Genomic DNA, 12,099 nt, shown 5'->3' with positions numbered 1-12,099 from the left:
AGCCCACGTTTTTTAATAGAGCCCATGGTTTGTTTGGGCTCCATAGTCGAGTCCACACACGGGATGACCAAAGCCCAAACCCTCCGCCTCACCCCGGGCCGTCGGCACCATCGCCGCCGTGACCTTGCCGGTGCTCCGGTAGCAGCGCACGATGCTCCGCCGTGTGCCTCCCTCCCTACGCCGCGCCCTCCTCTCCTCCACCTACACACGCTACGTCGGGGCACAAATCCCGAACCCCAGCCATTCTCCTTCCCAGACCCTCCTCCCCCAATGGCGGCGTCACGCCGCTGTTTCCTCCTCCTCGGCCCCGCCACAGCCGCCGCTTCCTCCATCTCCGCCTCGGGGTCCGTCGCGGTCGGGCGGAGGCGGTCCCACTGTCTCGTCGCTGAACCCCGCCGAGGTCGCCAAGTTCGCTGCCATCGCAGAGACATGGTAAGAGTGAGATCCCCTCTCCTTTGCTTGCGACGTCGGACTCCCGTGCTGCTGCTAAATGCTTGTATGAAATTTTTAGCGGTTATGGCTTTGACGACAGCATTCGTAGGGGATCGCTACTGGCATGATAACTGCATCTGGATATTGGTATCATATGCAACCATGAAATGGTTAAAACAATGGTCCAAACGAAGAGAGCAGTTGCTTCCTTTGGCTGGGTGTTGGATGTAGTTAGTTAGTGCTGTTGAATCGGCACACATGTTTGTCAATATGAGCATGCTGCAAGTTACTTTCAAGGAAGCCCACAAATTAGACCTGAATAAGACGGGATTGTTCAGCTAATACTAGTTGGGAGTGAATCACAAATGAAATGCTGAAGTTGGTAGGGAACTGCAGGTATCTCCTTGTTATATTATTGCTTATTGATGACAGTGCTATTTCTGGAATGAATGACAGGTGGGATGCAAACGGTCCATTCAAACCTTTGCATTTGATGAATCCAACCCGACTGTCTTTTATCCGCTCCACTCTTTGTAGACATTTCAGGTACATTTCTGCACCCCTGGAACTTATTCATTTTTGCTGTTACAAACCTCTGAATAAATATACTTGAAATCTACTGCTGAACTATATTGCTAATGCTACAAGAATAATTAAGGTTCAATGTTGAAGTTATTTCATTTCTGCAGCCATTTAACACATTCATTGTACCGATTATGAGCAGTGAGCTGTAATGTTTCCTTGATAGCATAGGTTGCTATTTCAAAGACAAAAAAAATGATAAATCATACTATTTTTGAATAGCATCTCTTAGTGGGGTCCTGGTCCACATGGGCTGGGCTGGGATATAGGATTAATTTCTCGATTGAGCTAGTGAATTTCTACGCTTTAGTAGACTAACCAAATCTGTAATGGTGTTCGTAAATTTGTATAGTACTCCATTGCATGTATGTCTGGGATGAAACTTCTTGTTTGGACTATGAACTGACGTCTTAACTCTTAAGAAACAACACATACTCGTTTATTTCTCTTTTTAGCTAACTGCGTAAGTGTCCATATTCATCCGTTCAGGAGGGATCCATATTCATCTAAGCCACTTGAAGGCCTCAAAGTTATTGATGTTGGATGTGGAGGTGGCATTCTGTCAGAGGTAGATGCTGCCCTCTGTCAATCATTTCTTTGAATTGCTACCTTCTGGCACTTTTCATAGTAAAGGGACAATAATCTTTTATGAAGGGATAAGTGTGTGATTCATTTGCAACAGTTACAGATTATAGAAACAGATGCTGACATCTAGTAGTTGGCCTTTTGGTTATCAGATTGTTTGAGGTGGTATACTTAAAAGATTGAGCTGGTGGTGGTGGTAATAGGTTCTTCCTCCACTATGGTGGTCTTGTGCATGGATGAACTTTGTTCCTTTGAGGCTGTCTTTACATAATTGGACTATCAGTGTATTCATATGGCTTATGCTATAATTATTCATGGCTTGCTGATCGGTGTGAATTTCATATGTACTGTCCAGATTTAGATCTGCGAGCTGACTAGAATTTAGTTTAACATTGATTATTGAAATCTCTTGAATGGATAGGCAGGCTGGTTAAAAATCTTACGTTGATGTTATTGCCACATATATAATGACTTTAGCAGTCACTTACTGAATTCTTTAAACTAATGGAACTCCTAACTGCCTTCACTTTTACCTATCCTAAAGGCGGAGTCAAGCTTGATGTTGATTTAGATCATTTATCATCTTAGTTTTGTACCTACTCTTTGGAGAAAAATTTGGTACATAGGAAATGCTGAAAATGGTTCCTTATTTCCATTTTAAAATGGTTTTGTGATTTCATATGCAAACCTCAACACTAGTGCTAGTTCAGCTTGGAACATTGCACATTCTATTGCTAATTAATTTAGTAAATTTGTAAACCTGGCATAATATAAGGCAACTAGTTGGTTTGAAAGTGTCAGCATTATATATTAATGTCGATGCAATCCCTTTTGGGTGTTTTGAGTGCGATTGTGGACTGTAACTAGTGTTTCTTTGTATTTTGATCTATCTGGAAAAGAATAATAAAATAATTCTGTCTTGGTTCTGGGTGGCAGCCTCTTGCTCGGATGGGAGCTGCAGTTACTGCAATTGATGCTGTTGACAAGAATATAAAGATCGCAAGTATTCACGCGGTACACACATTTCGATCATGTAAATTACAAGTGAATGCATCTATGTTTGTTTGTCTTGAGAGTTATTTTAGGATCTTAAAGTGCAATAATCCGTAACTTCAGTATTCCTTCAGTCAATGATTCTTGGTTCTTGTGTTCTCAGGCATCTGATCCGGAAACTGCTTCCATTGAGTATTACTGCACAACAGCTGGTTTGTCTCTCCCTCTCTCTAAATTTACTTATGTTGAACAGTATTCTTTTTGAAGGCACTCCATTGTATAGTTCTAACAGCATTTACCTATTGCATTTCTTTTAAACTATGATAGAGGAGCTGGTGTGTTGACCCTAGCAGTTCTTTTCCATGTAAACCTTTTTTGGGGGATGGGGTGGGGGGATTGTTCGCTCTAAACTTTGCTGGTACTTAATGTTGTTGCAACCTTAATATTAATAGTTATATTATGTAAGAATTAGTCTTACTACAAAGGATGAACATTACCCTTTCCAATTTTGACAAGATAATGAATTTGGATATCTAAGTGATTGATTTCTTTCTTTATATGCAGAGGCATTGGTAAAAGAGAAAAGGCTGTTTGATGCTGTAATTTCTCTTGAGGTATGCTTATTTTGGTTCCATCTGTACCCGTCCTCTCCTTCAAACAAGTATGGAGGAGCCTATTCTTTCTCTGATTGAGAGTAATAGCCAATCAGAAATATAGATTGTACGGCACTGCACGACGGCAATACTTTATGTGCATTAATTAATCATTAAGAGAAAATATGTTTTACTTGTATTTAGCCAGTGATAAGGTTAGGTAAGACTAATTTGTTTCACGTATATCTGGATCTTCTGTTTATACTTGTCTGCATTAATTAAGCTCATTCCAAACAATAGAATCTTTAAATCATGCGACCGGTGCCCTTTTCTTCTTTTGGTTCATTTCATTTACAGGTCTGTTAACCGATGTACTTTTGGATCTAGAATATGTATTGAACTTCGTATATTTTACAGGTGATTGAGCATGTCGCTAATCCTTTGGAGTTTTGCGAATCGCTCTCAGCTTTGACAGCTCCTAATGGTGCCACTGTAGTTTCCACAATCAATCGCTCAATGAGAGCATATACCACTGCAATAGTTGCTGCTGAGTACATCCTCAGATGGGTTAGCCTTCTTTCATGTATTAGCTTCATTTTCTGAGATTAGTAGATTTACTTGGGCACCCATTGTGTTGGATAAATATGCTAGCTTAGTGAAGTCTTGAGAGTGCAACTAGTAGTACATGGTTCATACCTTTCTGACAGCTACTGCTGCTTACGAACTCAAGTTCTATCTTATAACCAGTTTTTGAAATCATTATATACTCAGATATATTGTAAACGAAACAGCTCTGTCCCTCCTACATATGATGCCACGGACTGTACATGTAGAGAGTGTCCTTGCTTTGTGTAGCTAGCTGTTTCCTTGTAGGGTTGTCAGAACCAGAGTCTTAAGACCCATAAATTAGTGGTTTACGCCCTCAAAATTGGTCCAGTTTGAAGACTTCATTCAAATTTGAAAATCTTAATGATCTAATGAAGAGAACCTAAGTGGTCATCGTTCCGAAATCAGGCCATGTCAGTTTAATTTTCTCGGCTCATTCCTGATTTTTTTTGTTACCTTGGTCAGAATCCTATAATGGGCATAGCGGTTAAAATCTCCAGAGTGCTATGATGTTGCAACAATTATACTAGCATAGTTTTGCTTAAGGTGAAGTGCAGATTAAGATTGATATCACATTATGAGTTATTGTACTCATGCAGCTTCCTAGAGGCACACATGAGTGGTCCAAACTGGTTACCCCTGAGGAGCTTTCCCTAATGCTGCAAAAAGCTTCTGTCTCCGTGAGTTTTCAATCACTATATCATGTTGAATTTGATTGTAAGTTGTGTTTCTAATAACTTGACATCTATCACCAGGTTGAAGAGATGGCAGGGTTCGTTTATAATCCGCTGAGTGGAGAGTGGTCTCTGTCAGATGATGTCAGTGTGAACTATATTGCTTTTGGTGTCAAGAAGAGTGAAACACCATCGACAAATTGCACATAGGCAAGATTATTGTGGTTGGAGAAAAAGAATTGGCAAAATCTTGTCTGTTGAATCTTAGTGCTAGGTACAACCATGTTGTGTGGAAGCCCCATTGAGAAGTTGTCTTGTCAAGCTGACGAGAGGCAGCTGCTAACAAGTCGAGCTAGCTCTGCTTTCTTTTTGATTAATTGTGTAATAACAATGTAATGCACGGCTGCTTCAGACAGTTTTAGCAATTTTGTGGCAAATACAAGGATGGTGCTTTATCTATATCTCTCGCAGCTACATTAGCTAGCGTTGTAAGGAGGAAGAGGGAGAGGTTAGCAACATTCGCTCTGTTGTTGCAGTGGACTCGCTGCAATTCTGAAATGTATCAGGTGTATTAGCTTCCTATATATTGAGCTGTCTGCTGGAAGTACATTTTTAACTATGGATGGTGGTTTTGGCATCGGCGAATGCACCTGGCAGTCATCCTGAGATTCAAAATTTGTCCCCAAAAACAAGTCACTCTATCCTATTTAGAAAGTGCATATGCATGCAAGAATCAATTAGTGCCAAATATGGATAATATATAGGTGCAAACATGGTCATTTTACCTTCTTATTAATTTGTCCTAGAATTCCTAGAATGACTTGTTGATCAAATAGCCCTCTTGATGAGCACCTAAAGCCTCAAGAGGGAAGTCATAAACTTGGTGACTGCCCGCTAGCTGTGAATTCCTTCTCCAAACTTTGTGGGGCTGGTTCTGGTTGGGAGTCTTCTTTAGATCCTGAAATGTTGCGATTGTCTGGTCTCTGGTTCCATATGATCCTGAAATGCATCTATTATTGGTCTCGACCAGAGAGTTTTGAACAGCCAATCCGCCATCACTACCAATCTACCAGTACCTCATAAATAGGATCGGATCGGAGTTGATATTCATTCAGTACATGCTCATATAGCAGTTTTTTTCTGATCAAAATGTTCATTCACTATGCTTTTGATGAACCTATAGTAGAATGATATGGCATTCTATTGTAGCCTGTAGGTAATTAGACCTGCACAGTAGCAATTAAACCTCTGGCAATACCTACAACACTGAGGTACAATTAGATCACTTCTACGTGCTCAGAGAAATTAAATGGGTGCTGCAAAAGGTAAATAATGAAAGTCTTTAAACACACATTATTTAGTCACTCGGACACATGCCCAAAGCATGCTGAGAGATGACTTGCAAAGATTCTTGCAGCCAGCAGCGGGCTAAATCATTAGTCTTGCTCAGCATGACGCAAAGCATAGGACTACAGTTCCAATGCAAATTAAAGACGCATGCATGCAGGTAGCTCGGTATTTGAAGCCCTTAGTTAAGCACGACTCTTAACAGACAAGCAAAATACTGGAATTGAAAATTATTCAGTCTAATGGGCATTTCTTTAAATAAACCACTTGAGTTGCAAATTATTCAGTCACATCCAAGCCTTGTTTTTGTCCTTCTGCTGCTTCTTTGGCACATATTTTCGAGCCCATAAATGTTTCCCTCCTGTCACAAACTTGACCTTCTCTTTCCCATCAAGAATGAGTAGCAGTCTCCAGAGTGCCAAATGTGACTAGTGCATACTGTGGTGGCCTGAGTTCAACAGACTCCTCTATGCTTAGGCTTTCCACATCACCGAAATTGCTGCAATATAGAAGGAACGAGAGATAAGAACTACTGCACCTAGCAATATATACGAGAGCTGAAATAAATGTGCAGCAGTCTATAAGTTATATATATAACAAGTACTAGTAAACTTCCTTAAGTAAGTATATATAGCTTTCTAAGAATGCGAAAAAGCTTATACTAATACTAGACCCCTATGGTATACCTTGCAAAATGTGAGTTGTTTGAAAAAAAAGAGTTAAACTGGGTGGGTGATGACTGATGATGAATGTGCAAGGCTTAGCTTGAACAGTGATGCACACTTTTCTCCTCCCCTCTTCTTTTATCTCACTATTTTTCCACATGGACTTACCATTTGTGTTGGGTTTGAATATCAATCACCCATGCACTTTTCTGCATTTGATGTTCTCATTTTATTTTACACTAAATTATTTATATGTTTTTTGGAATTTAATTTGTTTCCTTCTTATAAAAATATATTTGATATAACTGTTATTCAATATTTGAATGAATCACGAAACTTGTGGTACCACCGGCTGTCCATTCTCGTGTCATTTTTGTCTGTTTGCTCATCGGTTTCTACAAGCGTCACACTACTTTACATTCTTCAGTATTATATACTGCAAAGCAGAAACCCCTCACCTTATTATGACAAGTTGTTGTTGTTGGGGTGTGTGTGTGGCGGGGGGGGGGGGGGGGGCATGGCACCATGAGGGAGAGGGAAGGGGCACACGTAGCTGGCAGGGACAACAGAAGATTGAGGACTAGAGAAGTGTAGTGAGGCACTAGCCTCAGCTTCACCCTTTCTTCTCCAGGTTTATCCGCCTCTTCTAAACCTCATCCTTCCTCTCTTTCCCTTCCTCCCCTCCTCTTATTACTCCCCCTCTTCTTACTGCCCATCGTATACGCCAAGTACCCTAACCTATTTTTCAAAAGAAAAAAAAAGAGTTGCCTAACCTCCTAATGCCTAAAGCTTTTGATTTATTGATTAGGTATGGATCTCCATTCTTCTTGACACACACAATTCTATTAATTTTCCATACTTTGATCCATGTTGCACTACTTATTTCAAATACATTGAGTAAATTAAATTTTTACCACTTTCATGTATACAGATCATGTATAGTATATTGTTTTGCTCTGCTAGTTTTAATCTTTTTTTTATGTATTTTCGATTGTTGATATCTCATCTGCCAAACTTAGTTGTGATGAGAGCATGCTCCACCGTTACCTACGTCATGTGTTTTTTTTTCTAGTGTTGGTTGAGAATGGGGGATAGATAAGGTATCTCCATTATGTTTAGGTTCAAGTGCCTTTTCCATATAAGAGAAGAACAAGAAGGAATATGATGTGCATTACGCACGGTACAGTAAAAGTTAAGCGCATGAGCACCATTGTTCTAAGGAAATTATCAATGCTTTTTTGATGAAAAATAATGTATGAATACTTTCTAATAGCATTTTTCTTAATCCAACACTGTCTAGTGGTGCAAATCTAATTAAATAAAATAAAAGATAATGTAAAACCAAGAAAATGAATAATATAGGAAACATGCCGCCTAGTTTCACTCCTAAAGAGTCATTTTAATGTTTGGTTTTATGAGATTAAATAAAAATAATTTAATGTGCCATGGTACTTGCATGCAAACATGTAAATATAAAGACAGAATCTTACCTCATGAAGAAGTTATATACTTCCTTTTTAGTCAATGGATATCCATTAGAGAAAGTAACAAATAATGTTATGTGATGTTGAGGGATAGGTGAATGGACATAAGGATTAATGTTCATTGTAGAACTTTGGGGAAATGTATTATCCCGCTTCAGTGGAAACTGGGAAGAAATCGTACATCTGTTGAATAATGATTCCAAACCATGAATATCTGGTCTATAAGATATGTTCACTCCAATGGGTTTTTGTTGTTGAGGGCTATAAATATCTTGATCTATTGAGAAGGCATTCATTGATTGGGCTCCATATCTCATTTTTACCATATCTTGGTGGTTTTCAATAGCGGTAGGAAAAATAGTTGATCTTGAAGATATGCTCCATCCAGTGTCTTTTTGTTGCTGAGAAATCATGTTACCTAAGTCTGATTGAGCTTCATCCCCTGCTTTCACCATATCTTCAATGCAATTAATATCCCTAGGCATACTTGTTCTAGAAATTGAACAGTCTCCTTGATATTTGTGATAAGTCTGAATGAAAAGGAGCAAATATAAAACCAAATAAAAGTTCACTATAATAGTTAAATGTCCATATATGCATCACATAGTTTAAGGAAAGTACCACAAAAATAAGTTTAAGTATATGCTACTTTTTCTGCTTACAGTGCTTATATGAGGCTGATTCTTCATGTGTCGATGAAGAACATGATAATTTGAATTTGGAGATTCTTTCATATCTTCAAGGGATTTAATTTCACCAAGCATACTTCTAGAAATTGAACAATCTTCTTGATACTGATGATAGCTCTGTATGCAAAAGAGAAAATATATAATTAAATGAAAGTTTATTATAATGTGGTAATGAGAAAATTATTGGTGCCAGCCATATAAGCGCCACACGGTTTAAATGCAATCAATTTAGGAAAGTACCATCAATTAAGTTCTTAAATATACTGCCTTTTTTCTTACGGTGCTTATGTGTGGCCGATCCTTCATGTATTGATAAAGAACATGATAATTTGATTTTGGAGATGCTTCCATATCTTCAAGGCATTCAATAGCACTAGTCATATTTCTACAAATTAAAGATTCTCCTTGATATTGATTGTAGCTCTATATAGAATAGAGAAAATATAGAATTATGGAAGTTGATCACAACAAGTAAATGAGGAAAATTATTGGTGCCATCCATATAAGTGTCACGCAATTTAAGTGCAATAAATTCATAAAATTACAAAAGACTAAGTTTCAAAATATGCTACTTTTGTCCTTACAATTCTTATAAGAGGTTGATCCTTCGAGTGTTCACGAAGACCATGATAATTTGATTCGAGTGACTCTTCCATATCATGAATTGTCACCCCCTGCTCAGCCTTTCGCCTAAGATCATTTAAGACCTTATAGCAGACATTATTGAGGAAGAAACAAATTCCCAACATAACTTGACTGTGGAACTCTGGCAGATCTGGATTTCAAATCAACAGGGTTGCCATGCATGGCATCAATAAATTGCTTACCCATACCAACAAGGGCAAGAAAATGATCACCGTGAAAAGAATTGATGTGCCGAAGGAAATCAACTTCACCATTTCCTTCAACCAACAACCAAAAAGCAATGATCTCTATGGAAAGGGAAGGATCCATTCCAAGGAGAAATACCAAGCGATAGTAAAGCTGGCGCCATGCATGATGCAAGATTTAATAGCATTAGGTAGATCAAAAGTATCCATAGGAAGTGGAGTAAGAGAGACGAGTGAAGAAAGGAGGTAATAGCTACAGCTGGAACTTTGGAGGAGATGATATAGAGAAGACACCTGCTATTCCTGTTTTCTACACCCAACAATAATTTGGAGCATGCATACTGCCACGGGATTGCTCACATGTTCCATACAGGAGAAACGGCTAAAAATAAATAAATGGGTGATGACAGCTAGTAGAAAGCCTTTATTCAAATATTATAATTATTAATCGTGCCCACATATATAGATAATTTATCATATTTCCCCATGTATAGCCAAGTGATGAAATTTGATAACTTCATATGTATGTATCGTTAACATTTTACAAGGCATAGTTCATGTGAATATTTGATCCTCTGTATGACAAGAAAATCCGTAAAGCCTATCAGGGATGTATAAATTTTGAGGCTTGCATATATATAGGATCCGTCAATTTGCATGTAGATCATATATCGGCAGCAAAAGTTCATGTGTGTTGCACTTTACTTGTGGTACATGATTCCTAGATCAAAGTTGTTGGTGTGACAAAATGAATTGGGCCACAACCAAGAATTACCAATATGATAGCAGAACACTCCACACACAGCTGTGTGTTCAGTTTCTCGTTTGGAAGTATTACCTTTCCTTTGCACGGTTCTATCCCTATCCCTTTTCGAAATATATTTGTTTTATTTTAACTATACATAATATTCATCACAAAACTATATTATTCTAATGTTGATTTGTGAGCGTTACAATATATAGCTAATAAAGGCCTTGGATTCTCTGAAAGCCGGGTGACTCTGTTAGGAAAGTGTGCATAAAGATTTTACTAGTGCCAAAAGCAGTTGAAAACTTGTCTCCACTTGTAACAGTAGGCTACCACTTGTGTAGGTTACAACAAATACGGGTACACCTAATGGTGATACAGTACACTGCTGGCAGTGATGAAAGCAAATTCACTTTGATTTTGGAGAGATGTTCATGCACCATCCGATCCACGCAGCATGACCTCCCAATACATGCATGTTTCTGCTTGCAAAGCAACAAGAAAAGATCATTGCTTAGCTGTTAAGCCAAGCAGTGTGCGTGGCCCATGCATGCTTCTACTTCACACACAGTGCATGCTGCAGCCCAGCATAAGAACAAAAATATAGAGAGATAACATGGATGTGTAGTGTTTCCTAAGCAGTAATTACTTCCAGCCGGTAGCAGTGAAAACGTGAGGCCGGCTCATGTGGGCCGCGGGTAGTGCGCATCAACATGAATACCAGGCCTGAGGCCCAGCCCATATCGAGTTCGTGTTCGGCCCGCCCGACATTTCTTCCTCACTCTATTCTTCTCTGTTTCCTTATTATTATTATTATTATTATTATTATTATTATTATTATTCTCCGCCTTAATCATGGCAATCTTCAACAGCCTGGCGAGCCAAAGAGAAAATTAATAATATTTCAAAAAAAGAGAAAATTAAACCCAGCCAACTGCCCCCCACCACGGAAAGTGACCAAGGCATAATGCCCGAATCTGTCGCCAGATGGCCGCCAACAAACCCCATCAATAACTAGCAGGAACCCCCGCGCGTTGCGCGGGGCGGCTCCGACCGGGCGACGTCGGGCGGCGGGCGTCGGCGGCGCCAGCTGGTTTGGGGGCGGGGGTGGGTACCTTGAGGCGAGCGGCGGAGGAGGCAAGCGGCGGGTGGCGCGAGGGCGCGGGGCGGGGCGGGGCGGCTTCCAGGCGGGTGGCTCGAGGCGCCGGGCGGGGGGCAGAGCCGAGCGTGCGCGGGGCCTGAGTGCGCGGGGCGTGGAGGCGCCAGCCGCGGGCCGGGGCGGGCTGCCGCCGGCGGGGCGGAGACGAGCGTGGGGCCAAGCCGGCGCCGAATTGTGTGGGGGCGGGGGCGCGGAATGGCGACATCGGGTGGGGGCGGCGGCTGCTCGGTGGGGCGGACGACGGAGCGGAGCGGTGGGCGGCGCGAGGGCACGGGGCGGGAAGGCACCAGCCGCGGGCCGGGGCGCGGTCGAGGCTGCAGCCCTGCAGTGAGGGGAGTACGTGGGAAGGCCTGGAAGCATCCCAGCAGAGGTCTTCGGGCGGCGTGGATCGTGGATCGTGCGGTTGGAAGCTGGCGATGACGTGGTCTCTTGAGGGAAGAGTTTTGGTATACACAAATAGAGAATATGGTAGATTATTTTCCTCTATCTCTACTTTTATTTTTAAAATAAATAATAATTCATTAGGACCAAACAAATCGATTGGCACAAAATTCTAATCAGAATCCTAACAAATCAATTGGAATCACAATCAAAACCAAACAATCAATGTTTCGCACAATTAGAGTCTTTACACGAAGCGTTAGAGTAAAAAATTTGTAATCTTACATAAGTAGAAAAAACTGGAATTTATTGAGAGTAGCGTTCCAAGCAG

At 40.5% G+C, this 12,099-nt stretch overlaps 1 protein-coding gene and 1 long non-coding RNA gene across 5 annotated transcripts; one reads left to right on the top strand and one right to left on the bottom strand.

The window, feature by feature from the left end:
* The first annotated feature begins 38 nt into the window (after positions 1–38).
* Positions 39–5,084, top strand: LOC120649130 (ubiquinone biosynthesis O-methyltransferase, mitochondrial-like). 3 transcript variants are annotated; one of them, XM_039925832.1, is made up of 9 exons: positions 39–432; positions 889–978; positions 1,504–1,582; positions 2,536–2,613; positions 2,756–2,804; positions 3,157–3,206; positions 3,603–3,752; positions 4,391–4,471; positions 4,547–5,084. In XM_039925832.1, the coding sequence occupies exons 1-9, from the start codon at positions 152–154 to the stop codon at positions 4,673–4,675; spliced, it is 987 nt and encodes a 328-aa protein (XP_039781766.1). In that variant the 5' UTR covers positions 39–151; the 3' UTR covers positions 4,676–5,084. The 3 variants fall into 3 exon arrangements, with proteins under 3 accessions (XP_039781766.1, XP_039781767.1, XP_039781769.1); XM_039925833.1 differs by having other exon boundaries at positions 55–432; positions 512–978; XM_039925835.1 differs by having other exon boundaries at positions 286–432; positions 542–978.
* A 1,132-nt stretch (positions 5,085–6,216) lies between these two features.
* LOC120649132 lies at positions 6,217–9,678 on the bottom strand. Of its 2 annotated transcripts, none has more exons than XR_005665170.1 (4): positions 8,930–9,678; positions 8,583–8,767; positions 7,968–8,491; positions 6,217–6,350 (listed from the first exon to the last, which is right to left on the bottom strand). It is a non-coding gene; the product is annotated as an uncharacterized LOC120649132 (long non-coding RNA). The 2 variants fall into 2 exon arrangements; XR_005665169.1 differs by having other exon boundaries at positions 9,235–9,678.
* Between the last annotated feature and the right edge of the window lie 2,421 nt (positions 9,679–12,099).

Source organism: Panicum virgatum, chromosome 9K (assembly GCF_016808335.1).
Source record: "Panicum virgatum strain AP13 chromosome 9K, P.virgatum_v5, whole genome shotgun sequence".
Classification (NCBI taxonomy): Eukaryota; Viridiplantae; Streptophyta; class Magnoliopsida; order Poales; family Poaceae; genus Panicum; species Panicum virgatum.
Note: the sequence above shows the minus strand (reverse complement) of the source record. Positions and strands in the feature narration are given on the sequence as shown.